The sequence below is a fragment of the Vigna angularis genome, chromosome 6, assembly GCF_016808095.1.
Source record: "Vigna angularis cultivar LongXiaoDou No.4 chromosome 6, ASM1680809v1, whole genome shotgun sequence".
Taxonomy (NCBI): domain Eukaryota; kingdom Viridiplantae; phylum Streptophyta; class Magnoliopsida; order Fabales; family Fabaceae; genus Vigna; species Vigna angularis.
In genome coordinates this window covers 36,146,181-36,160,157 of record NC_068975.1, presented here as the reverse complement: position 1 = coordinate 36,160,157, position 13,977 = coordinate 36,146,181, and the positions used below count along the sequence as shown (strand labels likewise).

Genomic DNA, 13,977 nt, shown 5'->3' with positions numbered 1-13,977 from the left:
ATAAATGCTTTTAAATATATTGTGAGAGCAAAGAATAAAAATTAAATATTAAAATATTTTAGTGTACTGCTATTTCTACGAGTAAGTATAAAGCTCGTTTGATTGGTTAGCCTTACCTGGTCCAACAATCCGGATTAGTAAAACCACTTAGAAAAATAAAATAAAAGGATAAGCAGAAACAGTGACATCAATAATTTTCATATGAGAAATCTGCATCTAATTATGCATTTTTAATGTAGAATGTCAAAATGTAGCAGTATAATTAATTAATGTTCTAGAGTCATAGTGTTTATGAGAAAAATCAAATATACTTCTGGGAAATTTCAATGCATGAATGAGTTTATTAACTGAAATTCTGACGGAGTCAAGGTGTTTGGAAAGTCTTCGCTATGACTAGGAAAATACAATACACAGCAACTTATTCCCATGTTGCTTTTGGCAAGCACGTCATGATATTAATTCTTGATCTTTGAGATTTCAATAGAGGCAAACTTCTGCAGAAAGTGAAAACTTAAATATGAACCATGCCTCAATTTGTCCATTTTGCTAGTTCTGTTGTACTCCTATGTGTCTACAAAAATGAAGCCTACCTCAAGAAATTATTATCCTCTTGTTTTCTTTGGGTCATTATTCTGTCTCTTTATGGCCAGATTTGGTGCTGAAAGTGACATCTATTGCTTGCAAACTATCAAGAACATGGACACTTCTGATCTCTTATCTAGCTGGGATTTCGAGAGCAACACCGAGCGTGGCATATGCAGATTCAGCGGTGTTGAATGCAGCAGCAACTATGTGGAAGATAGAGTAATCGGTATATGGCTATCTAACATGGGGCTGAAGGGTCAGTTTCCTCGTTGCATCGAAGATTTCATATGGTTGCAGACTCTGATCCTCTCACACAACGACCTTTCTGGATATATCCCAAACGATATATCAGCCAAGCTGCCATATCTGACCACACTTGATCTCTCAAATAACTATTTCTCTGGTGAAATTCCAAAGGGTATTGCCAATTTGTCAGGCTTAATTACCCTTCTACTTGATGGCAACCGGTTAACAGGCCAAATCCCACAAGATCTTGGGTTGCTTCCCAGGCTGAGAGATTTCAGTGTTGCAAATAACTTGTTGGAAGGGTCAGTGCCTGTTTTTGTGAACAATCTTAATGTGAGTTTGAGCTATGCAAATAATAGTGGACTCTGTGGGGGAATACTAGGAAACTGTGATGAGAGCTTGTTTGGTAGATCGTTCTGGTATAGTTTTATTGTTGCTTTTGCTTGCTCAGCTACTTCTGTTCTAGTTTCTTTCATGTACTATTATGCACCTTGGACAGAATTCAAAAAGAGGAGGAGTAACGCTATTCATCCCCTAGTCAAGAAGCAGAACACTGAACAAGAAGCTGAATTGCTACCACTGGCCTTTCATGAGCAAGGAAGCAAAGAGGTTCTCTCTCTCTCTCTCTCTCTCTCTCTCTCTCTCTCTTCAGTTGTGTGAGCCGACTATATTTGATATCAAACAAAGTCACAAATATTAAATGAACAAATGTTCAAGTTATTTAAAAAAAAAACCACAAAGATTGGAAACACTATTCTGTTGTCTCGATCACACCACTTTTCTTATAATTAAGAAATTCTAAGTTGCAGTTTGTCTCTTATATCAAAGTCATATATATGTATTACATATTTACCTTCAAAATTTAACTGTCATGCATGATACGGGCTGATGTATAGTGTTACATTCCATCATCTACAGCTATCAATATTGTTGGAGAGATTTATTTCTAGAATGAGCTTCAAGGAATTATGCAAGGCAACCGATTACTTTTGCATTGATAACGTGTTGGGGATAGGAAAGACAGGGATTATGTACAAGGCAAAGGTATCAAATAGTTGTATTCTGGCAGTTAAGAGACTGTATGATGCTGATAAGTACAAGTGGAAATTCTTACTTGAAATAATGATTCCGAGAAGACACAGGCACAGAAACATAGTTCTACCGCATGGATTCTGCATAGAGAAACATGAAAGGGTTTTGGTGTATGAGTACATCTCTAATGGAAGACTCAGTGATTGGTTACAATCTGACGAGGGACATCAACCAACAAAATTAGAATGGCCCGAGAGGATTCACATTGCACTTGGGATTGCAAGAGGTTTATCTTGGCTCCACAAAAGATGCAACATAGTCCACCTCAATTTAGATTCGGAGTGTGTCTTGCTGGACAAGTACTTTGAGCCAAAAATTTCGAATTTTGGCAAGGCGAAATTCCTAAACCAGACTGTTGAAGATCATGTGAGGATGAAATTCTTTTTGGTTGATAGACTTGGAGTGAAGGGTTATGCTGAGAAGGATGTCTATGATTTTGGAATAGGAAAACGTTTCTTCAACAACAGATTTTTGACAACAATTTGACAACAACACGTGTCTCACTGTCATTGGTTGTTTTTATTAAATTTTGTTTAAAGATTCATTTTGTTTTGGAGGGCATTTTTGGAATAATTTTCAAAAACTTTTTGGCGCTTTTCAGAAACCCTACTCTCTTTCCCCCTTTTCGAAACTCTCTCTCCCCCTTTTCGAAACTTTCTCTCCCCCTTCACCGAAAAATCCTTCAAAACTCTATCTCCGTCATTGAAGTTCCTTCCTTTGAAACTCTCTCTGTCATTGAAGTGGTGTCTCTGTCCACCGTTGTTCGTCCGTCGCTTGGGTCCACCAATGTCTTTGGAGGAAGTCGTCTCTCTCTCTCTCTACGCCATTGAAGTGCTTTCTGTGCGCCATTTCTCCAAAGCTCTCGTTTTTCCGCTAGCACCGTTGTTCCTTCGCCATTTCTCCAGAACCTTACCTCTCAACTTATAAACACCCTTCGTGGGTCTTCCATCTACATAGGACTCGCCAAAGTTGAAATTGCTTGTTGTGAACGCCTTAAACCATCACCAACAGGGGGGATCAATCCAAAAAACCTTGAAAACACAGTCGTCAGGACTGTTGGGGAGTGCTTCGGCCATGTCTGGGTAGCACTCCTCAAGTTTTGGTACAAAAGGGGATTTTTCCACTGGTAATCGATTACCAGCTCCCTGTAATCGATTACAACAACATCAGTCCTGTGTCAATGGTGACGAACAAACAATGATCATGCACCTCACCTCAGTTGGAGAAAACCACCTAAATGGACATTTTTTTTGAAGAAATCAATGACTTAACCTCATTATTGGTGCAGGGAGCACACCCAATAACGTTTAACTCACTCACCCATCTCAAAAAATGAAAAATTCAACAAAAATAGAGAATGGGGAGCAGTGTTCATCTAGCTGGGGAGTACAGTTGAAGTTTCTGTACAAATTACCCTTTTTCCTCTTGTAATCGATTACCGGGGTCTTGTAATCGATTACCAGAGGAAAAAGCGTAATTTGTACAAAAACATCAACGATACTCCCCATCTAGATTAACACTGCTCCCCAACTCTGTTTTTCTGAACTTTGCTACTTGTTTTGTTCTTAACTTTCTCCACCGAACTCCAAATGACTTGATTCTTGTTTTGTTGGAATCTAGACTCAAAGAGCTTTCCAACAACACAAGAAGCAACGCATTTGGAGTTCGGTGGAGAAAGTTATGAGCAAAACAACCAGCAAAGGTCAGAGGTGGTAGAAATATATAAAATGTTAACTTTAAGGAATTAACTGCACCTACTCAGGTGTCCAAAAATTATACATTAGTAGTAATTGGAAAGATATTTGAGTCTATGTTCTAATAAAAAAAGAATCACATCATTTGGAGGTCTGTGGAAAAAGTTATGATTAAAATAGTCAGCAAAGGTCAAAGTTGACAGCATGGGTTATGCACCTCACCTCAATTGGAGAAAACCACCTAAATGTACATTTTTATTTTGAAGAAATCAATGACCTAACCTCATTATTGGTGCAGAGAGCTCACCCAATAACGTTTAACTCACTCACCCATCTCAAAAAATGAAAAATTCAACAAAAATAGAGAATGGAGAGCAGTGTTCATCTAGCTGGGGAGTACAGTTGAAGTTTCTGTACAAATTACCCTTTTTCCTCTAGTAATCGATTACAGGGGTCTTGTAATCGATTACCAAAGGAAAAAGGGTAATTTCTACAAAAACATCAATGGTACTCCCCATCTAGATGAACACTGCTCCCCAACTTTGTTTTTCTGAACTTTGCTACTTGTTTTGTTCTTAACTTTCTCCACCGAATTCCAAATGACTTGATTCTTGTTTTGTTGGAATCTAGACTCAAAGAGCTTTCCAACAAAACAAGAATCAACACATTTCGAGTTCGGTGGAGAAAGTTATGAGCAAAACAACCAGCAAAGGTCAGAGGTGATAGAAATATATAAAACGTTAACTTTAAGGAATTAACTGCACCTACTCAGGTGTCCAAAAATTATAAATTAGTAGTCATTGGAAAGATATTTGAGTCTACTTTCTAATAAAAAAAGAATCACATCATTTGGAGGTCTCTGGAAAAAATTATGATTAAAATAGTAAGCAAAGGTCAAAGTTGACAGCATGGGTTATGCACCTCACCTCAATTGGAGAAAACCACTTAAATGGACATTTTTATTTTGAAGAAATCAATGACCTAATCTCATTATTGGTGCACGGAGCACACCCAATAACATTTAACTCACTCACCCATCTCAAAAAATGAAAAATTTAACAAAAATAGAGCATGGGGAGTACTGTTCATCCAGGTGGGGAATACAGTTGAAGTTTTTGTACAAATGACAATTTTTTCTCTGGTAATCGATTACAAGACCCCTGTAATCGATTACTAGAGAAAAAATTGTCATTTGTACAGAAACTTCAACTGTACTCCCCAGCTGGATGAACAACACTCCCCAGGGTCATTTTTTTGTTCCTATGGGTGATTTTTTTCTATTTTTGTCTCTGTAATTGATTGTCAGGGGCTTTTATAGGTGTTTAGACCAAGGTAGTTCAACTGGACTCCCCATGATGGTTTTGTCTGTGTTTTTAGTGACTTTTTCCAATTTTTGAGATGGTTGAGTGAGTTTAATGGTCATGTGTATCAAATCCATTAACATTCCATGATGAGAACATATTTTGGTTCAATCCATATTAACATTGAAAAAACATGTTGTGAATTGGAAATGTTCGATACAATTCATTACAATAATTTTTTAAAATATTAACGTCAACATGATTGGAAAGTGGACATTCCATAATTTTATCAAGTAGACATTCCTCTCCTCATGAGTCAATCTTCCATTCAAAACATCAACAAACTTGGTTTTGGAAGAATGTTGCACACACAACTGCATAAAAAAAATTCATGTTAGAACAATCCAAAAAATAATTAACAAAACAAGAAACACAAATTGGCAAAGAGGAAATGGGAAAGGCTAAATGGAAAATGGGAAAGAGGAAGTGGAAAATGGGAAAGGGAAAACGCGAAAGGGGAAAAGGAATAGTGGAGATATCTTGCTCTCATCACCGAAGTCACCGGAGTTTTCCATTTCCCACAACAAAATCAATATAAAGGAGAACATGTTTCTTGCTGGGTTGCTTCGCCGAAGAAGATGAAGCTAAAATAAAGATAAACGAGAGAGAAAAAAGAAAGCTTGAAGGGAAAAAGGAGAGAGCTTGAAGAGAGAAAGGAGAAGGCTTGAAGAGAGAAATGAGTGAGCTTTAAGAGAGAAAGGAGAAAGCTTGAAGAGAGAAAGGAGAGGGAACGATGAAAGAGGTTAGAGAGAGGATGAAAATGGAGTAAGGGAAAAGAAAAAAAGGGGAAAGGGAAAATGAGAAATGAAAAATAGGAAACGGAAAATGGAAAGGGAAAAGAAAATACCTTGTTACTGGAGCTTTCCATTGCTTCACCGGAGTCTCGCCGGAGAAGATGAAGCTTGCTTCGTGAGAGAGAAAGAGAGAAAGGAGAGAAAACACACACAAAATGAAAACCAAAATGCAACAGTGGAGGAGAATGAAAACAAAACTGAGAGGGACATTTTTGGAAGCCAAATTCATTGTCAACTTTAACGAAAAAAAAAATATTTTAAATGAACCAATAGCCTTTTGACACGTAACGTTGTCAATTTTTTGTCAAAATTGCGTTGTTAGAATATCGCGATCCTTTGGAATAATCCTTTTTGAACTTTTAACGGGGAAAAGACTAAGTCCATCCACTGATTCTTCTGACAGTATTAATGGCCATTTGATGAAGTATATCAGTAAGAACTTCTTCACTGATCCTGCTGACTTTTATGATGCCATTGACGATTCTATAATGGGGAAGGGTTTTGATGATAAAATCCTACGTCTTCTTGAAGTTGCATGTGACTGTGTTAAGACATCTCTAAAGCAAAGGCCAAAGATGGTTGATATTCACCAAACTATAAGAGCTATGTGGGAGGGCTACAAACCCTGCTTTCATTCTGAAAGTCTGACAGTAAAAATAAAATAAAATAAATTATATATATATCAGACTAATCTCAGTTCTTAATCAGATACGTAAGATCTCAAATAAATCCATGAAGGTGTGAGAGGACGGAAAACTGAGATGACTTTTTCATTGTTTACGTAAATTACAAGTCTTCTATATTTTAAAACTTACAACTAGTTTAGCATGAGTGCTAGAGAAATAGTAAGGAAATTAAAACCGCTGCTAAAACGATAATTAAGAGCCTCAATGATACAGATAACTAATTTTAATGAAAACAACTTTGGCTCTAATTACAATTCTTCTTAGTATTTATAATATTAAAATATAGCAGTGGCTGATGTTGTAGCCATAGAGTGGGCCAGCGTGGCGAAAATTCAAATTGAAGTTCTAGAAAATTGGTACGAGGTTTTATCCACTTTATTTATTAAGGAGAAATCAAAACTATGAAACTATCATCGCGATAATTTGGAATTTGGCTGATAAAACTGACTAAGAAATTACAATGTAGCACTTCAAAAGTGAAAGCCAATTAAACTTATTTTTTTTATATTTTTTACATGCATGCCATAATATTTATAACATTGAGGGTGATAACCTTAATTATTGGTTAATTTATTAAGATTCCTGCACTCCATCAAATTTTTTCAACCACCCTATATTTTGGATGGATGAGAAATTTGATAGGGGTGTAGAAAGCAATCGCCTTTGATAAAACGGTGATTTGAGCCTGTTTTAATGACGGATTAGAAATTTTGTCTCGTTAGAGGTTGGGTTTGCGGACGGGAGTTGCTCCCTCCACCACCATCCTACACTTTTTCCATCTCCCCATATTATTTTAAATACAATTATATCCTTAAGTTAAAAAGATTTTTACTTTTACCGTATTTTAAATAATTTGAAACCCTAATTTTACTTTCCCAGCACCCATTCACGGAACTCTCTTCCCCTTTTCCATTTTCGTTTCACCTCCCCACCTCCGGCACTTCCATTCCTTTTTCTTCCCAGTTTTTTTTTTTGTTTGAAAGCTTCCATTGTCGCCGTGGTGTGAAGGAGCGTCGCCACCGTGGTGTGGAGGAACATCCAGAGCATCAACCAGCGTGTGGAAGTATACATCAATGGAGATCTAACCTAATAAAACAAACTCTAAAATAAAAAACGTAACCTTTAAACGGTGAATCCTTCAACGGATGTCAACATCCGTTTAAGGTAAAACGTATGTCGACATCCGTTTTTCCTTAAACGAATGTTGACATCCGTTTTTACTTAAACGGATATTGACATCCGTTTTTTCCTTAAACGGATGTTGACATCCGTTTTTTCCTTAAACGGATGTTGACATCCGTTTTTTCCTTAAACGGATGTTGACATCCGTTGAAGGATGTCACCTCCGTTTAAAGGTTACGTTTTTTATTTTAGGGTTTTATTTCAAGGTTTATTCGAATACGAGGAAACACTCCACATACTGCACCACTCCACGCACTGCACCACAAGAGGGAGACTGCTTAATAATTCTTTCCACCACCACCAACCTTTGCAACTTGTAGTATCTTACAACGATGAAAGAAAGAGAGAAAGAAATATAATGTTAAAATGAAAGAAAAATATTTTACTCATGTACGGGACTAGAATAGATTATTAATGAAATAGGTTGTGAATGGGTAAAATAAAAAAATAATAACCCTAAAAAAAAATTTACTGAGGGACAAAATAGTAAAGGGGAGGTGGAGGGAGAAATGTGTGGTGGTGGAGGGAGCAATACCCTTTGCGGACTGATCCTTTATATTTTTTTTATTTAAAAATACGTGGTCCTCCACTTTGGTACCAAAATTCTAGTGGCTGTTTTATCTTATACCTCTAATGATTTTATCCTGAATCTCCAATTTCCGAAAAATATTCTAATTTCGAGAATTGATTTGAACATGGTTACACTAAAATAAAGGCATTCCAAAATGTTGCCATGGATAAATTATAAAAGATTTAATTAATTATAATAATAGATTAAAGTGATTCCACTAGTCTCCATCATTTTAAACTTAGACAGTAATACGAAGTTCTTTCGTAAACCTCCCAAAGAATCAAACTTGAAATCACTACAAAGCAACCTTGACCACTTATCTATTATTTGAAATCTTTCCCTCTAAGATGACGTTGTTTTTGGGAATACAAATGCAAACCATAGGACAAGGATGTTGTAATCACAAATCTTTGCTTTGTACGATCATCGGGTATGGTGATCATTTCAAAATCTTTGCTTTGTACCATCGTCGGGTAATCACAGGACAAGATGATACACAAGAAATGTGGCAAGATTTGATCAAAAAGCCGTCCAACCCTGCCCCTGAGCTGCTGGGTTGGGTGGCAAGGTTAGCATCCCCTCGTCGCCACTTACCCAAAGGCAAGACATTGCTTTCTTTGACACTGAGACAAGAACTGCTGAGGTAATTGGAAGAATGTCTGCCGAAACCATTCTCATTCAAGATTCCATTGGAGAAAAGGTATATCATACTCAAGATAATCTTAGCTGTTATTTTGTGTCATGATCTGCGAGCATTACATTAACTAGTCTAAAAAATTTTAACAGTGATAATAAGGATTCAAAAACACTGGTAATGAGCTGTTGTTTGTGTAAAAGCAGTTTTGATCCATTTTCTATATCTTATTAAGGTCCATTTTCAGTGACATCTTGGAACAAGATATTCACATGCTTGAGTTAATCAAGGATGTCGATGGTACTTGTTCTCAGATTCTTCGCCTACAGGAAGGAGATAAGGAATCGAAGGTAATCAAGCAACAATGTTAATTTAGATAGTCACAGATCTTCCACCCAGAAATAAGTTTCAATGAAAGGTTCATCGGGTAGACACTCCCATAAGGAATCGAAGGTAATCAAGCAACAATGTTAATTTAGATAGTCACAGATCTTCCACCCAGAAATAAGTTTCAATGAAAGGTTCATCGGGTAGACACTCCCAGTCACATAGCTTTGCTCTTTCTCCTTCTCGTCGAAGTGGGGGTACATGAGTCTATAGAGAGAAGATGTTTGACCTAAGAAGCCAATAAAGAATTCTTTGAGACGTTTGACCTACTTAACAAGCCTGAAGTTCCTGTCCTAGTTCTCGGATACATTGCTGCGATTATACTTATACAAGGTCTTGTGGTCCCTATGCTTGGCTTCTTGTTTTACTCATCAATATCTATGTTCTTTGAACCTCCAGAAAAAACAGTGGAAAGATTCTAGGTTCTGGACATTCTACACGACGGTTTGAGTTCAGTTACCCTTGTGGCCTTGATTGTGCAAAATTACTTCGTTAGCATTGCTGCGGGAAAATGAGTAGAAAGAATTCATTCACTAACATTTGAAAAGGTTGTGCATCAAGAAATCAGTTGGTTTGATGATCCTGCAAATTCAAGATATTTTTAGCAAGATATTTTAATTATCATGTTTTGCAGTTTCTTATACCGATCAACTAAGGAAACCATTCACTTTCCTGTGGTGGAGTTAGTGCAAGGTTGTTTACTGATTCTTCAACAGTGAAAAGTCTAGCTGGTGACACATTGGCTCTCATTGTGCAAAACTTATCAACAGTAATGGTTGGTCTAGTTGTATCAGTCAATGCTAATTGGATTTTTGTTTTCAAAATTCAGGCTTTCACCCTTGGTCCTATTGCAAGGATTTCTTCAGATGAAGTTTCTTAAAGGATTCAGTGCAGATCCAAGGTTAGTGTTCCTTTCGATTTGTTTAAAATTATGCATTATGGAATATGAATGGACATTAAGAGAATCTTGTCAGCTGTATAGGTAAAGCGTGAAGGGGCAAGTCAGGTGGCAAATGATGCTGTTGGTAGCATCAGAACCATAGCAACATTTGTGCTTAATCAAAGATAATGGACGTGTACAGGAAGAAATGTCTAGAGCCGGAAAAACAAGGGGTTCACTTGGGGCTTGTGAATGGTGCAGGATTTGCTTTCTCTACTCTGGCTCTGTAATGCAGAAATGCTACCTTTTTCTATATTGGATCGGTTCTCGTGCAACATGGGAAAGTAACTTTTCCAGAGGTTTTCAAGGTGAAATGGGTCAACCAAAAACCTTATGCTCCCTCTTTATATGATGTTTCATTTGATCTAGTTCTCACCACAAAATTTTAGCATCTCTTTTTTTGTTTAACAATCACAGGGATCGGCATTTCCCTGACTAGTGCCTTCGCCCCTGACACCAATAAAGCCAAAGATTCCGCAGCTTCAATATTTAACATTCTTGATACTACACCTACCATTGACTCCAGCAGCAATGAGGGTAGAAACACTAGAAGCCATTGTTGGTGATAACGAACTTCAAAACATCAGTTTCAATTACCCAACTAGATCTCATTCAAATTTTCAAATATTCTAGTAATTCATCTTTTGGGCTGTACAAATAAACTTTCTTTGAGAAATGTGATGTAGTTACATTGTTTAGTTGGAGAAAGTGGCAGTGGAAAATCAGAAGTGATCAGCCTCTTAGATGGAGTGGATATAGAACTGTTTAGACCATAAGCTGGTTGAGGTAGAAAAAAATGGATTTGGTTGGTCAAGAACCTATTGTTTTCACTGAAAGCATTCGTGCCAACGTAGCTTATGGCAAAGAGGGAATTGCTTTGCCTTGCTGCAGAGAGAATGTGCAGGCAGCTAAAGCATCCAATGCACACCTATGTACTCTTCTTGAAAACAATTGATACTATCTTCAATCCAAAATCTTAAGAATAATAGATTTATGAATGTTTCTTTTACTCGACTTTTTCATCTCTATTCGATATTTGTGAGAGAGTTAGACTTACACTTAGTTTTTAAAAGAGTTATGCCGAAAGACTCCAAAATCCTCTTGTTTGATGAGGCAACTAGTGTACTTGATGTTGCTGAGTCAAAGAATGAAGTTCAAGAGATATTAGATAGAACGAGTGTAAACAGAAGCTCACGGTCTTACAACAATCAAAGGTGCTGATGTAATAGCTGTAACGAAAAATAGGAGTTATCGAAAAGGAAAAACACGGTGGGTTGATGAAGATTACTGATGGAGCCTATGCGTCATTTGTTGCTCTAAAAATGAGTGCATTGGTAATTTCCTATCCAGCACCATTGCTTAGAAAACGGTTCTTATAATGAAAGTTCTTAGAGACTTCATTTTATCCCTATATTGAGTTCTTGTACTAATAAAAGTAAAGCATGTCTATTTTAGAAAAGAGTAGTGATGTTTTATAATGCTACAAATTCATAGTCAGTTAGAAATTTTGCATGTTATGCGAAGAACACAAATTAGCTAATATGTAAATTGAAAAATAAAAATAGTTTGTGATAATGAAAATGTATGATCGCAATATTAGTCTCAACCCTCAAATAAAGAGACAAACAAATAAACTAATAATAAGGGAGGCATACAGAATAAGAGAAGTTTTGCAGCACATATACATGTGTACTCCTAAAACATCTGTCAAAAAAACAAAACCCACAGAAGAAGTAATGAAAATTGAATTAAATAATCACCTGTTGCAAATTCTTGACATTCTAAACGAACTTATATATAATAAAGGTCATATCATACTTAGAAAAACACCAAAAGGGCAGCCGAGACAGCAAGAGTCAAGCCAATTATTAATGATGTGCAAGAAAAGGGCCTCCAAGCAGCTGTACCACAAAGCAAGGCTATATATTAAAATCCATTCCTTTCATTATTAGACATGACAAGGAAACTAAGTCTACCCATATAACCATGTCTTAATTTCTAATCAGTAGGATAAACGGTTTTAGTAGTGAAACAACTTCAAAGACAAAACTCAAGATATATTTCAGGTGTTTCTAGTGTTGTCTCCAACAAGAATTAGAGTTTCATGACTCATCTACCTAATAAAAGTTATCAATAAAGGGCATTATAGATTATCTAAGTAAAACTTTAATTCTGATGAAAGAACAAAATAAAATTCTTAAGTAGTTCTGTTCTAATTTCAAAGGCTAAAAAAGTAAGCAAGTGTCAAAGGACTCACCACTTAGAAGTGTAGAGCCATTAGAATAAAACTGATAGTCATTGTACCACATAAAGCAATTAGATCCATAAATTTCCCATCTTCTTTTGTTTCCAATGACAGTTCTGAAAGTGAGCAACTGAGCATCCAAGCATCTTCTGCAATCCTCCCTATTGATATCTCTGGTGCATTGAGCCATGCCATACCTCTTCCCACTTTTACTTGTATTCAGTACTGCTGTATGGAACATGAATGACTTGTCTGGAGCCTCAGCTGCCACTCTATTCATGAAGGGAAGGCCTTCTGAGACCACAGACGGCTCATCAAAGTCAGTTTCATTTGTCACTGTCACACCTGTCTGCTGCATATCTCCGAAGAAGCTCTCATTTGAATACCGTAGGAAACACCATCTAAACCAAATTGTAACATCATTCCTCATAGGACAATCATTTGGGGCTTCTCTGGTGGAATTAAGGGTGCAATCAGAACAATTGCTAGCAGATATGTCCCCTCTACATAACACTGTACCATAAACCCTGTTGGCCTTTTCTCCTACAACGTTTTGGTAAAAACCATGGTGTTCCACTACATTAGATACAAGAGAGTCCAACAAACTTCTCAGATTGGTCTGGAATGTGCTATCACTGTCAGAATAATCAGCTTCTGAGCATTGAGAACCTGATTTCATGTTGGTATCAGCAAGGCAAAAGGTATTTGGAAAGAGAAAAAGAAAGAAGATAGCACATGCCACAACCAAGTACAATATCTGCATCTCTTTGTAATCCTTTCTGTGGCAGACGAGGATGATCAGAAGCAATGAGAGTGTGTCACCAACCTTGCAAAATATTGAACTTTTATCCGTTGGCATAATATTGACCTTTTAAAAAACAGTTTTTTTAAGTGCAAGTGTGCAAAGTCAACTCCTGAGTGACAAGCAAATGATCATGTATAAAGTTGTACGCGACAATTTATTACAAGGCAATAATTTCTTAAACCTTTGTTTAGTGATTAACTAATCTATACTTATGAACCTCGGAAACACAAACTAAACGTTAATTAAGTAGTTGAATTTGTGGTGGATATCCATTCAGATTAGATTATTACAATCAAGATTAAGGAAGTCTCAAACAAATCACAATCTAATTCTTGAACCATGTCTTGATTCGAGTAGAATTTTTAGTGGAGTCAGAAACTTTGGCACTAAGTTCCAGAATTTGGGAGATATATCATTTGCTAAAAGAACGAGTGGAATTAACATTAGTATTGTTTTCGTATTAATTAAAGTAGTAATTTGTTCAGACAAGGTAAATATTATATGAAAGTTTTTACATGTATAAAACATTAGCATTTGGATAAACATTGTGAAAAGGAGCATTCCACTTTGGCTAGAAATGATGTTATTGGTGACTCTAATGAGTAATAGTTCCGATTTCTAATCAATGAGATTTCTTTCCTAAAACTCATTAGATAATGAAAAGATGTGCAACGGCACGCTCGTCAATTTTTATTTTTGAGTTGACGGAAAGAAACAATGGAAAGTAATTAGATACAACGTTGTCAACCATATAA

General features: G+C 36.5%; 3 protein-coding genes and 1 long non-coding RNA gene across 4 annotated transcripts; 3 read left to right on the top strand and 1 right to left on the bottom strand.

Annotated features, from left to right (window-relative positions):
- The first annotated feature begins 368 nt into the window (after nucleotides 1-368).
- Nucleotides 369-2,419, top strand: LOC108341708 (probably inactive leucine-rich repeat receptor-like protein kinase At5g48380). The gene is made up of 2 exons (XM_017579356.2): nucleotides 369-1,440; nucleotides 1,750-2,419. The coding sequence occupies exons 1-2, from the start codon at nucleotides 580-582 to the stop codon at nucleotides 2,407-2,409; spliced, it is 1,521 nt and encodes a 506-aa protein (XP_017434845.2). The 5' UTR covers nucleotides 369-579; the 3' UTR covers nucleotides 2,410-2,419.
- Nucleotides 2,420-5,383: 2,964 nt separating this feature from the next.
- On the top strand, nucleotides 5,384-6,437 carry LOC128197569 (probably inactive leucine-rich repeat receptor-like protein kinase At5g48380). The gene is made up of 2 exons (XM_052879639.1): nucleotides 5,384-5,538; nucleotides 6,095-6,437. The coding sequence occupies exons 1-2, from the start codon at nucleotides 5,384-5,386 to the stop codon at nucleotides 6,435-6,437; spliced, it is 498 nt and encodes a 165-aa protein (XP_052735599.1).
- Nucleotides 6,438-8,498: 2,061 nt separating this feature from the next.
- Nucleotides 8,499-11,205, top strand: LOC108342477 (uncharacterized). Its single transcript, XR_008249843.1, has 4 exons — nucleotides 8,499-8,911; nucleotides 9,093-10,133; nucleotides 10,215-10,480; nucleotides 10,590-11,205. It is a non-coding gene; the product is annotated as an uncharacterized LOC108342477 (long non-coding RNA).
- A 619-nt stretch (nucleotides 11,206-11,824) lies between these two features.
- Nucleotides 11,825-13,229, bottom strand: LOC108341707 (putative cysteine-rich receptor-like protein kinase 9). Its single transcript, XM_017579355.2, has 2 exons — nucleotides 12,430-13,229; nucleotides 11,825-12,073 (listed from the first exon to the last, which is right to left on the bottom strand). Exons 1-2 carry the CDS (start codon nucleotides 13,178-13,180, stop codon nucleotides 11,991-11,993), a joined length of 834 nt encoding a protein of 277 aa, XP_017434844.1. The 5' UTR covers nucleotides 13,181-13,229; the 3' UTR covers nucleotides 11,825-11,990.
- Between the last annotated feature and the right edge of the window lie 748 nt (nucleotides 13,230-13,977).